Here is a 15,477-nt window from a genome sequence, read left to right on the forward strand (position 1 = left end):
TCAAAATGCCACCATTGCATCCCTGCTCCTTAAATGCCCAGTCAGACACCGCTCACACTTCAGAATTATTGGTACAGTGCATTATATATATATAATTATGGCATATTATACCTTCTATTTACCAAAATATGCTTTGCGTCTATGCCTCAGGGTCCTGATTTTCTGACAGGATGGCAGAGCTGCAAGTCCCACAGGGTACAGAACCTGCTGAGCCAACCAGGGAGGAGGAGGAGGAGAGGGGGGGACAGGAGTGAAGAAACACACACACAACCACCACGGCTTTTAGGAACAAAATTTATTCCAATTTCAAACAGAGAGTTTATTTCAGGAGAAAGATATGAAAATCAATTTCCATCAGATATTTCTGTAATAAGCGTGTTGCCCAGCAGTCAGAGTGGGATCATTCCAAGAAACAATCCCACTCCTGGACTGGAATGAGACAGTTTGGAGTCTGAATAGATCCTGACACTGGGCATCTTATTCAGAAACTCCTTTACCCTACCCTCTTCCCTCCCCGCCCCCCAACACGCACAACAATACATGCATTGCAAATGACAAGGTTTAAAAACAGCATTTTATATAGTATTCTTTTTAAATAGGATAATGTTTAAATTGTCTTAAATCAGGATCCTATAATATACAAGTATAACCAAATAATTTCCACCACATTGGCACTTGTAAAGAGTCTCTGGCACTACTAAAGAAGGGGCATTGGCACAAACCATACTCTTAAAAAACTGGGTGCTGCATAACACACTTTATCTCTGCTGGACTCTAACGACCTGGGCTCTGTACAGGACAATACAATGGTCAGCACACTCCGGAAATACTTTTTTTTTTTTGGTCTTTTTTTTTTAATTTTTTGTCTTTTTTTTTTTTTTTTTTAACCAATAAAACACATGAAGAAAAACCATAGTTGAACGCAAGGCCAACATTGCTAGGAAGCAACAACAAGAGACCAAAGAATCCAACTCGAGGAGAAGGGGGAGGCAGGAAGGGCAGGAGCTGACACGCTGCAGCTGGAAGGGGCTTTTGCTCACCAGGTAGCCAATCCACATGGAATGGTGCAAGGAAAAGGGATGGTCCTCTGCTCACTGACTTCAAGTTTCAAACTAGTTCAAAATATGTTGGTTTCTTCAACAGAACAGATTAAAAGTGCACAAGGAGCAGAGGTTAGCAAGGAGACCAACTCCTCAGACTCTAGATTCCCTACAACAACCCAATTTTACCTTGCTTCTGGAAAGTCACTCTCAACCTGCAGAGAATTCTGACAGGCATCACTTTCAGAAAGGTTGATACAGGCAAATTTGGTTTTAAGGTTTGGCACTTTTGCTAGGGCAGGCATTTGCCAGCCAACAGAGACAGGAGCCAGTTCTGCAGGAACACTTCACTGGCCAAGCTGGAGGCACACAAGCAGTTGCTTACTAAGGAAAGCACGTGCTAACACTGGTATCTTCTCACACATGATACAGTCACAGACAACTCCAGGTGACGTGTACAGGTCTGACCCATTCCTACCCCAATCCAGGAGGAGGTTTCAGGAACTCAACGAGAGCCATTGCGCAACACTCGGCCCTTCCCTCCCCGCCCCGAGCCAGTTCTCAGGCCAACAGCTACCCCAAGCAGGTGCCCAATAAGGTACAGCACATTCCCTAAATCCTTGTGCCCACAGCCTCCCACAGTTGCCTGCCACGATGCAGAGTCACTCTGCAAGAGACAGATGCCAAGATCCCTCCTCCTGTGCCAGGGCAGCAGCTCTTAAAGAAAGGGGAAGGTACAAAACAAGACGAAAAAAGTTTCTGATTCAAGTGGAAGTACCACCATCATTCACCTTGGAAAAGAGAAACTTCTGGGAAGTTATCTTCCAAGAACCTGTGTATCTCAGTGCCAGGCTCATTGCTGGCAACAGCTGTAGTGTGAACCATTTACAAAAGGATCACAGAAGCGGAAGAGGCTGGTGCTGCCGTCTGCTTCAGAGGAACAGCACTTAGAATACATGAAGATGATTATAAATTCCTCTTTATAAGACAGTTTCTACAAACTGGATCATTTTGGCATAAAGATGAAAAAAAAAGCAGTAAAATTGATGCAAAGCTGTCTGACTCATGGGAATCCCTCTCATTCCTCCCAAGGGTTAAATGCAGTCCAGAGCATGGCTAGTCTAAAGAGATGCTATGTTTCCCTCAGCATCACCACTCAGACTGGCTCTTCAACTGTTGGTCCCATGGCTACTGTTCCAACTTGAGCTCTCTAATCACTTGGAGCAGAGCTTGCCTTCCTCTGTAGTGCTTTGAGCATACAGAGGCTTCACTCGGCTACTCTGGAAAACAAGAGGGACCTATCAACAGAATTATTCAAAATTATGTCCCTCCACAGTTTAGTGTTCTAGATCAAAGCATCTTAAGCATCTCAGACAGTTAGATTTACTCTTACAAGGTTGTGCAAAACACTGATGTAGTGCTCTGTCTACAAAAGAGACAAAATATCAACAGCCCCCTTCAACAGTGCAGCTCGTTTATAGTTTTTTTTTTCTACTGGCAGCCTTCAAGGGGGCAATCTGGTTGATCCAGAGAATTTGGACCCAATGCTACTTGTTGGAATTGAAACAGAAGCATCAGTGATGGCTGACTGACACACGTCCAGACGTGGGTCACATCTCCTGCTTCCCACTCTCTCTCTCCCTGCCTTGCCAATGCACTTCTCTCCCAGGCTGGCAGCAGCCTTCAGCACCCTGACTTGCCTCAGCTCCTGGAAAATAAAGCTCTCTAATGTGCAAAGGCTTCATCTCCTCCAGCTCAGCGGAGATTCAGGTGGCATTTAGAATCCAGAACCACATCCACTCTGCCTTCCAGCAAGTGCTGCTACCTCTCCACTCCTCTCCTGCTGCGCCAAGCGCAGCCAGGGCAGGGCTCTCTGGATTCTGCAGCAGCCACTGCGAACAATCAGCCACTGCTAACACAATTATCACAGGCACCCTGGAGCAAGGATGTGTGCAAGTCTTCCAAAGAGGATCCCATACTCCTCCAAAGAGGGACACGGCAGCGTGGGCCTCAGGGAATGCATAAACAGGAGAGACAGAACTGCTGCTCCCTCCAAGAGCTATCCTCAATCTTCCCAAGTAAGAATCCTACCAGAGTCTGTCACCCACCAGCTCTGGTCCTCTCTAAAACTCTGCAAGCTGGACAAGGCTGAGGAATTCTTACAAAGTCATTCACACACTGGCACAAAATGCAATAAAACAAGGCTTGATTGCTACTAGGCAGCAAGAAAAGACCTAGAGGATGGCACAAGACTAAGCTTTTCAACCCAGGCAAAGTCTGATGTTAGAATGCCACAATTACTCAGTGTGCTTTTGGTAACTGCTGCATAGAGAAGTTGCTCATTGATGTCAAACACTACCCAACAAAACAGTTCCTCTCTGCAAACTGAGCTTTGTGCGCACACGGCCACGCGCTTGTGGTGCGGGTGGGATGTGTTTATGTGTGTGAAAAAAGAAAAAAAAGAAAGAAAAATGAAATAAAATAAAATAAAATAAAATAAAAGAACAATTACAGTCAGGCACTTCCCCAGGCTCAGCAGCTATTGCTCCAAGAGCTTCCATCATTTGTAGTCCATGAACAAAATACAGCAACACGTAGCAAACTAAGTATAGAACATCAATAATTTAAAAAAAAAAAATCACAGTCTCCATACCTTTTATAATCGATAACAAAAAATTACTCAGAACATATAAAGAATGGAAAAGTGATGGCTTTTTTTGTTTGTTTGTCTTGCCTTTTTCTTTTTTTTTTTTTTGCACAATAGTTGGAGAGCAATTGCTCCTCCCCAACATTTCATCACAGTGAACCATGGAGCGTGTCCTGGGGAAGGGAAGGGAAAGAAGGAGGGGAAGGAAGCAGGATTAGCAAATTACACCAGAGGCACCCTATAGCACAAGGCAAAGGGACCAGTAGCATTCTGCACTCCCACAGTCCAGTGAATTCACAATCTCAGCTGGAAAGTGTTGGGGATTTTAGTTTTTTTCTACATATACCATGGGAATTAAAGGGGGAAAAAAAAAACCAAAAGTGGCTTACCAACAAAGGAAAGATCAAGATGAGGCTGCCTTAGCTGCTTGGCAAAAATTAAAAAGTAAGCAAGGTGCTGAAGAAATGAGGCATATCCCCGTTAACTGTGACATAAAAGCAATTTGTTAAAAATATGAAATCAACTACTCTGTGGACAGAGACATGAGACTCCAGGGTAACACTGAGCACTTGCCACTCCACAGATCAGACAATTTGCAATCATTACATCATCAAAAATTAAAACTTTTTTTTTTCCTGTCATATTTAAAATTTCATTTTTGTCTTTTCTTCACAAAGAAGCCTCTCAAAAGGCAAGAGCAGAGCAGGTCAAACCAGGTTGTACTCCTTCAGGTTGAGCTGTAGGATGGTGTCCTTGACAGCTGCAAAGACGAAACGGATGTTTTCTGTGTCTGTGGCACATGTGAAATGGGAATAGATGATTTTATCACTGTCGGGATTTAAATCCACAAACATCTTGAGGATGAACTCGCGGGCTGCCTGTGCATCCCTCTGTGGGCCTGCAGCAAACAGAGACACCAGTGAATGGATTCACTCCCATGCATCCCCCAGATCCATCAACTGATCCATCAGCACTTTTTCCTATGGGTTACAGAGCTTTAAAGAAGAAATTAAGATCATTTATGGGATAAAAGTCCCAGGAGCTGAAGTGTCTTATGCTTTTCAGCCATCTAACCAAATCCTACAAAGGCAGTGGGCACTTTGCAGACACCGATGGGTCAGTTCAGACCCTGCTTCGGAATCCAGACCTTGGAACAATCCTGGATGGGAACATCCACTGGGTAACAGTGGCAGATGCTGGACAGACACCATAAAAGGCTTTCCCATGGAAATGGGGTGTAAATTTCTTCCTAATATACAGGTGGATCTCATAGGCTGAAAGACACAAGTGTGTACTTTGGAAACATGGGTTATTGCCAGTTAGAAGTACAGTCTGTTTGATCCAACTAGTCACCTCACAGGAGCTAAAAACTCCTGGAATTTTGGCCAGTTTTTAATTCACGTTGCTGATAGGTCTCCAGAAAACAGTCACCTGCTATTTCTTTCAAGGGACTGCTGTTATTGCATTCTCCATGGCAAATACCTTCTCTTGAGAGGAAATCTGATGGACAACCTCCCACTTACAGGCCGTGCAGCATCCCTGAAAAAGCTACTTGTAGGAAAAATATGGAAGTACATGACACCCCCTGAAGCTGGGATCTGTCCCCAGCTGTTAAGCTCCATTTGAAGTAGGCACTGTTTGGGCAGCAGCTCTTCAGCCATTCCCAGCCTGCTGGAAAAACGTGATATTCCCACCAGTGCCCCAAGCAGGAACTCCAGATGGGGGAGGACAACTAACCAAGAGCAATTTCATCAGTCCTTTAAAAGATGAGAGCTGTTTGCAAAATGGTAATTCTTCCTTTACCTCGTATTTTTTAAGCATATAATTACAGAATTAATACAGGAGAGCAAGGCATGGAGCATGTTGTCTGATCTCATTCTCCACTACTTTTATTTTATTTTCAGCCCTGTACAAGATGTGTTACGCACCAGCTTTAAAATGCACTCAACTGAAGAGCCTGAAAAAATATTTTGGCTAAGGAGTTTTGTTTCAGATGAGAAATTCTCTGTTTCACATAGATATTATTTTCCCACAACAGCAGATGGAACACTAATAAGAATTTCAAGCTGCAGGAAGATTTTTTAGCACCATCATTTGAACAACTTGGGTATTTGACCAGTCAGTTTCTCAAAGCAAAAACCCAAGTCATCTCTTGACTAGAGGGTTAAAAGGTCCACAATACCAGTAAGTTGCCATGTTTATGAAAATGGTTATATGTGCGAGTTAGACTTCCATTATTTAATACTTGGCAGTGCATATTGGAGGGGGTAGTTCTTCATCTAGGAGAGGCTCATTATTTGATCATCCTATCAGATTCCAGTTGTCTATGCATGATTAAGATATTTTTGTGATGTTTTCTTATTGCTGTAGGTATTCTTTCTCAAATTAATGTTTTCTCCACTTCTAGATCTGAGTTTTCTTTAAGAAACAAGTAAGTTTTAACCAAATCACCTCCATCCCATAGAGTGTTCCCCCTTAAAAGCTACTCACCATCAAACTCTGGGAAATAGTCAACAAGGTGGGAATACAGGATCTTATCTTCCAACAAATCTTTCTTGTTGAGAAAGAGGATAACAGAAGAGTTTTGGAACCATGGGTAAGTTATAATGGTTCGAAAGAGAGCTTTACTCTCTTCCATCCGGTTCTGAAATCAGAAAAAGAAAGCTTTGTGTTTTCACAAAGGAGCACTAAAATGCCTTTCTGCTGCCTGCACATGCACTCAGATCTGTAGTAATTCAGCATCTCAAACATTATACACAAAATACTTTGGGCCCAGGTAGATGCTGGTTCAAGCTGGATCAGTAAATGGAAAGGAAATGCAAAATCTGAGGGACTGAAGCTTCATTTATTTGCCAAGCCTTTCACATCAAAAGACTTAAAAGTAATTTTATGCTTTGACAGTCGTGTGAGAGGACTGGCCAATGATACTTTGTGAGTATATTTTATCTACTAGAAAAAGAGCAACTATTGTCATCTAATAGCATATTTTTAATCTATTAGCAAGCGCCAAAATTCAGATTTGCATCTTCAAAGACTGCAGTCACCACCTCACAAGATGGCAAAGCCTGAAATAACCCAGTGCAGGAAGAGGAAGGGGTGATTTGGGAGCACTTGCACAGTGCCTTCCACAGCACAAGGGACTCTGCAACATCAGATAATTTCATTTTTCACTTGAGAAGTCCAGATGATTTGAATGCCCTCTGCCTTTTCCGTCCTCAGGGACATCATGACCCATAGAGGCTCATGTTCCCTTTGCAACAAGAACTGAAGGCCAAAACCAATAATAGTTGCTAATCCAACTTGGCACCAAGCACCTGGGTACCAGCCTTCAAGAAACTAGAAAGACATCTCTCCCTCCTCTCCTTTCTTCCTCCTCTCCTCCCTCCCTCCTGCAGAGTTCCCATTCTTTGGCTTACCTCATTATCTGATTCCACCAGAACTTGGTCATATTCACTAAGTGCTACTAAAAACATGATGGAAGTCACATTTTCAAAGCAATGGATCCACTTCCTTCGTTCTGATCTTTGACCTCCAACATCCACCATTCTAAGGAAGAGAAGTACATACAGTATCACAGAGGGAGCTGCAGTTCTCTGAATGCAAAGGACCAGCAAACAACGAGAATTCATTTGGTTCTTTACCATTCCCGTTAATCTGGCATGGGGATGTGACAGTATCTGCCTGCTAACAAAACCAGCAAGTTTACAAAATATCCTGGTACAGAAATACACAAACTGAAAGAATGGCCACAGGTGAGTGATGCCAAATTCACCCCCCACATATCAGCACTGCCATTTTTGTTGCATTCTGCTCTGGTTGGCTCAGCAGCAGCCCTGAGTCTGAAAAGACAAGTCCTTCAAAACTGTGCTCTGTCACATGAGCAAACTATTTTTATTTTTAATTAAAGCACCTGCTTGCCTCAAAGTTTCTCCCCCACCCAAATCTTTCTTCAGTTGTTACATTTTTGTTGGAATGTGCTGTTTAACAATCACACACTTCAGCCTCTCAGTTTCAAGTCCCACCTGTACAATACACTAAAATTATTCTGGCACTCACCTGAAGTGCCACACACGTGGTTCACCTTTGATAAAATCCTACACCTATTCCCGAGGTCAGCAAAACAAAACAGGGAGAGGAGAATTCTGCATTTCTGTAACCAAACAGTTTAAGAGAGAGGATGCAGGTTTCCTTTATTCCTCTCTGGCAATGCCACACTGTGGTGGGGAAGGGCAGGAAGGACCCAAGCACCACAGAGAAACACAGGAATACTGATTGCTGTGTTCAGCCTGGTCATGCCAGGCTCAGTTGCTGGCTGAAGCCAGCTAAGTCCATCTGTTGCTGCAGCAGCACAGGCAGCAAGTTTTGGTGCCACCCTGAGACCACAAGGCAGGCACAGAAAACCATCTCTCAAGGCAGGTGCTGGGTACAGGGAAGTATTTCTGCACAGAAAATGTCAGCCCTTGGTGGCTTCAGCTCTCAACACTTCCCTCAGCTGCCTCACAAGCCACAACTTCAGCCTGAGATGCCAGCAGTGCAATCCTTCCCAGGAAGGACACCAAGATAGTTCCCTGGGTTTGAAGTGTCACTGATTCAAAAGTAGGTTCAGTTTTCTGACAACCAAAACATCAGACCACCCCAATGAGAGGAGCACCCACCAGCAGATAATTCCACAGCACACACATCCAGTCAAAGCTTCTGGACACTCTAAAGCAACCCAGAACTTATCCTTCCTGAAACCATCTCCCTGCTATCTCAGCTCAGCTGTAACATGAAGACACCTCCAGTACCTGAAGATAATATTCTCTAGGTCAAAGGGGTACTCTATGATCCCGGTTGTAGGGACTCTAACCCGTAGCACATCTTGCTGAGTTGGTAGATATCCTGGGGTAGCGATACGATCCACATCGCTGAGATAGCTGCAAGCAGGACAGTGGAAAAAAAAAAACAAAGAAAAAGAAAAAACTACCTTAGGTTGCAGCACATAAGTATACAGATGTAAAAACTGCTACATGAAGTCTTTCTGTAGCGTAACAAGAAAGGCAGAAGTCATCTGAATTATTTTAAATATGCTGTGGAAAACTAACAGAAATCATCTTTGGGGAACAGTAATTCACCAGCCAGCACCTTTGGAGGATAAACAGATACACTAAAAATGACTTTATCAACTCTGCATAGAAGTGGGGAAGACAGTCCTTACGACAGAGAAAGTTTAACCACAGTAAATTCTTTATGTCTCAGGATCAAGTCTCATCTGAGATTTTCTACTTATAAATGTAGAAAAATACACTTATGTACTTAATGAATGTAAAACATCCTCTGTACGTTGCCAAGCTTAATGGATTTACAATTAATAAAATCCAAGTTACACATCCATGTACACCTGTAGGCCAAAGACAAACCTGAAGAGAAAGAGCAGCACTCCTGCTGCCCAAGAGCCAGATCAATATACATGGAATAATGTGGAGATTCTGGCCTCAGGTATATCCTGAAGCAGATGTGTGAACACCCTTTAACACACACCAGAACACCTCATACTCTCAGGAAAAGCAGCAAATGGTAAGGAAGCAAACTCTAGGCTTGAATAAAAACATTTGGACAGGTACAATTTGTTAGAACATCACTCCCACCACAAGCATGCCCGTGATTGTATACTTACTATTTAGCTGAGTCAGAAAGCTGATATTCTCTTCTCCTGTCATAACACTCTTGTATGCCAGGGTCGTTCCACAATGTTTTAATTGCACTTACATATGGCTGCTCAAATGTCATGACCTTTTCTACATCCACTTCTCGGATCAGCACTGCATTGGCCTGGAGATTGAAAAGAAGAAGAAAAGAGAGAAAAAGTAAAAAAACCCGCAAAACTGGGAGGCATAAAAACACCCACCCTCCAGTGGCTAAGCAAAGGAAGGACTACAGTAACTACCACAGCCTGCGGTGTCTGTGAGGTGATTATCCACAACAAGGGGTTTTGCCAATACCCCCAATAAATAAAAACCAAAGTGAAATTCTGCACAAGTCATAGTAAGTGAAGTTGGCAGATTTTATTTATCAGAACTCCTCCACCATGCCCCACATAAAGCACAGGCAAAGCTTTCTCACACCCTGCCTATTCTCATCACAGACAGGAAAGGGGCATCATCCAGTCCCTACAGCTATTCAAAACCAGCTCCAAGATACTGTGTGACAGGACAGATAAAATACAACTTCAAAATATTAAGGATACTAAGCATTAAAAAAAAGCAAAATATGCTAAAAACAAATCTATTTTCCTGGCATGCCCTCACTCTCACTGTCCTCCCCCTCAAAAAGATAAAATAATTTAGATCAGATCTGTCTAAAATTAATTCCTGGTCCCAAAATCAGTATGTTTCTGTGGTTGAGACCAAAATTCTTTAAGAAAGGTTTGTATCCGTGGTCAGTAGCTAATAGAGAAACAGATGGATTGCAGAAAGAGGCATAACCATCAGCACAGATCTGTGTCTTTTGGGTCCAGCACGTATTTTGCCAGCTTCAAGTTCCAATAGGAACAGCAACTCATGCAAAGAAAATGCCAACACATTTAACAACCCTGAATCCTTGAAATTAGTAAAAATAACACCCCTCCTATCCCTTCCATCATATCCCAATCCCTTGCTCCCACCACTCACTAAGCAGACCAGTGCACCAACCATGCAAAGTTGCTCTATCCCTTCACACAACCAAGTAAAAGGAGTTGGGTATCAAGAAAATGTCATAAAAATTTTACGGGAAAGAGTTCAGGGAGGTTGAGGTTGCAGTGCAGAAAGACATAAACAGGAACTCAAAATCCTCACTGCCTAAAGACATGTGCAAAAACTGAGAAACTTACCTTGTTCTGTTCATATTTGTACAGAATCTTCAGGGTTTCCATGGCTCTTATCATAGACTGCATGGCAGTGAAGATGTTTTGGTACACCAGCTTGGTGAAGCCTTTTTTGTCCTCTTCAGAGTAGCCTGAGCCATGAATTATACGCATTTGCTTAATGAACGTGCTTTTCCCACTCTCCCCAGTGCCTACAGGATGCAAGAGAGTGAGTTAGAAGCCACCACGACACATGAAAGTTCCTATCACTACACCCAAGCACACCTTACTCCCAACCCCCTTTTTGTCACTTCCCAGGCTGGTAAAAGACAGCCTGGATTGTTCATCCCCACTACGAACCCAGCAGCGTGGAAGGAAGACACCTTGTCCTTTACAGCAGCCTTCAAAAGGAGCTCTGGTACTTATTCCAAATCTCACGTTACAGCCACTCCCACACGTCCTGCGTCAAGAGGCCCTTGCCCGTCACACCTGACCTATTCCCAGATACTCCAGCAAGATGCTACAACCAGCCAGGAAGGGCCTGGACACACTCTCAAGCCAGTAAAATTCTACAGACCCAGACAACAGTGAGTGGCCAGGAGAAGACCAATAAGCAGCGAATTTTCTTTTGCTCTAATTTGGCACAAAATGTTCTTTGCCTTACAGACGATATGTCTTTTCATAGAAAAGAACCAAACACAACAGGGGGAAAAAAAATCAACTCTAAAGGAGAATGGAGCTCAAGAAACTCCTTGCTTATCCATCTGACATGAACAACCCAGGCAGCACACCTGCCTTGTATCCCAAACTAGTGTGCAAAGGTTTGCTCCTCAGGGCTGAACCCACAGCCCTGATTGTGGCAGGATTCCTCAAATCCCGCTCTGGATAGGAGGGAGTTAAAAATGGCGTCTGGCAGGGAGAGCAGAGTAGGCCACTGCTCCCAGCTGTCGGTGCCGTGCCTGGGTCCCCACGGGCTGCAGCCTGCTCAGCAAGGCCACTGCTTCCTTCTCTTCCTTCTCTCCCAGGTTTTACTGCCGGGCCCGGGAGCAGATGGGAGGGCAGGACACGGTGCGTGCATGACACAGGGCAGCCCTTTCAGCGCCGGCTTCCTGCACCGTCACTTGGGCAGGTCCTTCCACTCCTACATTTATGGCCCCACAGGAGTGTCATTTAGCATGTGAAGGCCACCAGATGATACGAAAGGACAGTGGGAACTTTCTAACAGAGTGAGTAGGAGACAGGAACGCCATCAGACGGCATCCATGCAGTTACAGAGCCTTGCTAAATTCACAGTTCAACTGGGATGTCCCCAGTGACATCCGCCCCGTGCACACAGTCCTTCGTGGAGGGGACACACAGGCCAGGTCTCGCTTGGGATGAGCTGACCTCCACACTTCATCAGCCTAAATGGACACCACTGGCATTTCTGTGGAGTACAATCTTTTGTACAATCTTCTAAAATTTGCTGTCATTATGCAGGATATTGATAAAAACCCCACACCTCTCTCACACAGTGGCCCAGCTCACCTGACTACCGAGATCAAAAACTCAAAATGTATCACATCAGTGATACAAATCCTTTTGACCTGTAGTTTAAAATACTGGCAGAGCCCTGGCTCTCCTCACAGGCACCACCAGACCCTCCTCACACCAGGGGAGAAATGGATTCAGACAGGATCTCATTCATCCTAACAATTACTACTCGCATGTAGATACTCGGTTACTCATTTTATCTCGCTAGACTAAAAGGCAAACAAACAAAAATGCTCAGATAAAAGCAACAAGCACCTAACTAGAAGCAGAATGTTTGAAATGAACAGCAAGAACTGACAGAAATAACGTCAGCACAGCCAGAGATTAACACTGTAGACACTATCAACTCGCAGCAAACTATCTCCATCTCGAACACAAAGGTGCACCCTAAGTAGGGGAAAAACTGGAAACTGAAATCTTCTGTGGTTTCTGTCAGTGTGGTGAGAAATACTTCCTTGCCTTTTACCACAGGAACCAAAACTGAGGAGAAAAAAAAAAAAAGGTAGTGCTTCAAAGCATTTCAACAATGAAAATATAAAAGAAACCTCAACACCAGACCTTTGCTTGCTTCAGAACTTAAGAGTTCAAACACAGATTCTTCCTGTCACTCCATCAGCATCTCTTTTTGGTTTGGGGGTTGGTTTTGGTCATTGGTGGTGGGTTTTTGGTTTGTGTTGTTTTTAAAGGTGCCTTTTACTTCCCCTGAGGCATTGACAACACAGCACAGCACTACACCAGCAACTTATAAGCTCTGGTGGGCAAGGCCTCCTACAACTCTAAGGGCACAAAACCCTTTTTTAATATGACAGGAGATAATCTGAATTCACCATTTCTTCTGCCAACACGTGAAAGCAGCAGAGTTTACAGTAACTTCCTAATGACCCTCCCCAGTACCTCACAGGCTCTTGTAAATACATTGCTCAGTCAACAGTATCCATCCCATGCTTAATCACAAGTAATTTTTGTACAAAATATCCTCCCCACCCAGTAAAAGATAAATGACTACCTTGTACCAGATGGCAACGTCCAATACCTTGAATTTCTTATTAACAGGTTCATTAGAGCTGTTATTCTCCACCTCAATTTTCTGTTTTAGGCTTCAACAAAGTAACTGTCACAGATGTAGTGACAAGAAAAATTTAACAGTTTCTACAAGGTGGAAACTCCCTCCACACACTCAAAATTTTGGAGATTTTGGGAAAGTCCTCTCACTAAGTCAGTCATTAATACTTGCGAATGTAAGAACTCCATAGAACAGGAGCAACACAGAAGAAATCCCTGCTAGCAGAAGTTACACCAAGGAGAGAGAACACAGGTTACCTGTCCCAGCTGAAGGTGGGCAGTGTGCTGTGTCCAGTGAAAAGCATCCTGCAAACACTGTCCACAACTAGGAGTGTTGCTTATCCAATAATAACCACATTCTATATGGTTTTTTTAATCTGATGCTGAATCTGTATCTTTTAGAAAAGCACAAAGGATTCTCGAGCAATTTGAATTATTTCTAAAGTGAAATCTTTAGATCCAGTGGGATCTTCTTAACCCAGATCTATCCTATAGCGACAACCTATTTTGACACAGCTGCTTCTGTGGGACTGCTTTTAGGGAAGCATGAGAGTGAGGGACACCTTCCCTCCTCTCCAAGAAGCCTTACAGAAACTGCCACAGCATCTCCAAAGAGCAGAAATGTGAAGCCCTCGATTTTACCTTTCACACAAAGAACAGTAATACATTAATTGTGAAGCATCCAGGGCGAGAAGGAAAACTCTGGTCTTTGCTTAGCAGTTATCACCAGGCACCAGTGTTGGTACTGGAGCCCTCCAAGGGGCTGGGCACACACAGCCTCCCCTCACTTCTGCAAAATATTTGTTTTCACAAGGGTCAGCCTCCTTCTTCAGCTGGACCTTAATGGCTTGTCAACAGATCCATCAGATCTGCTTCAGATTTCATCTCAAGATGATACAGTATTCAAGACACAAAGCAGGATATATGTGAGACACAAGCAATGCTAAATAACAGTACGCATGAAAACTGTAACTTAAGTTTAAATGTGGGGGCTACCTAGGCACAAACATCAAACTCACTGCTGAAGAAGGATGTACGTGCCTGCCAGCCTTAGTTTGCAACTGATTACCCAACCCTCTAAACTCATCTAAACACGGTACAGTTATCCATCTGCACAGAGAACACCACTGTGTTTCCATCCGAAGACCTAGATTCTTACGGCTGCACAGGTGATCTCTACCTCTGAACTCAACGCTGAACACCACAGGCATCTCCTCATCCAACACACAACTCGTGCATTCCTACTGCCTCGTCCCCCTCCAGAATCAGCGCTCCCAGCCCTGCTGCCTCTCCCAGGTCTTGCCCCAGGGGAAACTCTGTGGTTTAGGAGCTGGAGGCCAGTTTTTCCACAGATGTTCACCCAAGGCCCAGGAGTTCACCGACAATCCTGAAAAGCACCAACTCCACCAGCGGATTTCCACATGCTAACCAAGGCCAGCACACTCCTGAGAATCGTTTCCTCGAGACAAATTTCACGCGCCTGTGTGCGTGCCCGCCTTCACAACCAGGAATTTCAGCTACTTAGTTCCTGGTTGTGTCAAAACCCATTTTGACAGCGAACGCATCACAAAATCAAACAAAGGGCAGCCAATGAGGCGGCCGCCCCGCACGGCTCGGGAGCGGCCCCGAGCGCCGGGCTGAGGCGGGGATGGCTCCCGCCGCTTCCCCGCCACACCCGCTCCCCGCCCGGCCCGGCCACCCGGACCTGCCGAGCCCCGGGCCGGGCCCCGCGGCGGCCCTCGGGGCCGGACTGGCGCCGCGCTCCTCACCCAGCAGCAGCAGCTTCAGCTCGCGGCGCGCGTCGCGCTTGTCCCTCCGCAGCTGCTTCTCGATCTCGGCGTTGATGCGCTTCGACTCCTTCACCTCGTCGCTCAGGCAACAGGCCATCATGGACTCCAGAGTCATGGTCGCGTCGCGGCCGGGACGCCCCCGCCCACCCCCCCACCCCCCCGGCACCGACCACCGTCCTCCGCACGGCCGGGAGCCCGGCCCGGCCCGGTCCCGCGTCCCGCACCCCCTTCCCTCCCCACCCTCCCGCCCTGCGCGGCGCCGGCCCGGCCCGGCCTCGCCCCGGCCCCGAGTGCTGCGGCCGGGCCCAGCGCCAGCGCCGCCGCCGCCGCCCCCGCGCCGCTCTCGCCCGGCTGCGCCGCCGCTCCCTCCGCACGGCTCCGCCGAGACACCGACGAGCCGGCGCAACCCAACCCGCTGCCGCCGAAAACAAGCGCTGATTGACAGCGGCCGGGGCCAATGGGAGAGCGCGGCGCGCGGCGGGGCGGGCGCGGACGGGCGGGACGGGGCGCCGCGGCCAATCGGAGCGCAGGGTTTGGTTGGCCGGTCGCGGGGGGGGAGGGCGCACGGACGCGCGTTCCTGG

At 45.7% G+C, this 15,477-nt stretch overlaps 1 protein-coding gene across 1 annotated transcript; it reads right to left on the bottom strand.

Moving 5' to 3' along the window:
- Positions 1-278: 278 nt before the first annotated feature.
- On the bottom strand, positions 279-15,064 carry GNA11 (G protein subunit alpha 11). The gene is made up of 7 exons (XM_039566201.1): positions 14,875-15,064; positions 10,538-10,722; positions 9,344-9,498; positions 8,475-8,603; positions 7,104-7,233; positions 6,178-6,331; positions 279-4,585 (listed from the first exon to the last, which is right to left on the bottom strand). The coding sequence occupies exons 1-7, from the start codon at positions 15,008-15,010 to the stop codon at positions 4,395-4,397; spliced, it is 1,080 nt and encodes a 359-aa protein (XP_039422135.1). The 5' UTR covers positions 15,011-15,064; the 3' UTR covers positions 279-4,394.
- Positions 15,065-15,477: the final 413 nt, after the last annotated feature.

Source organism: Corvus cornix, chromosome 28, assembly GCF_000738735.6.
Source record: "Corvus cornix cornix isolate S_Up_H32 chromosome 28, ASM73873v5, whole genome shotgun sequence".
Lineage (NCBI taxonomy): Eukaryota > Metazoa > Chordata > Aves > Passeriformes > Corvidae > Corvus > Corvus cornix.

What these genes read in the sequence shown, in the direction of transcription:
- GNA11 (XM_039566201.1), bottom strand. Translation starts at nt 15,010, where the DNA reads ATGACTCTGGAGTCCATGATGGCCTGTTGCCTGAGCGACGAGGTGAAG. An exon ending in ACAAATATGAACAGAACAAG is followed by an intron (nt 9,499 to 10,537) that starts GTAAGTTTCTCA and finishes TTCAATCTCCAG; the next exon opens with GCCAATGCAGTGCTGATCCG. An exon ending in TGGTGGAATCAGATAATGAG is followed by an intron (nt 6,332 to 7,103) that starts GTAAGCCAAAGA and finishes TTCTGATTTCAG; the next exon opens with AACCGGATGGAAGAGAGTAA.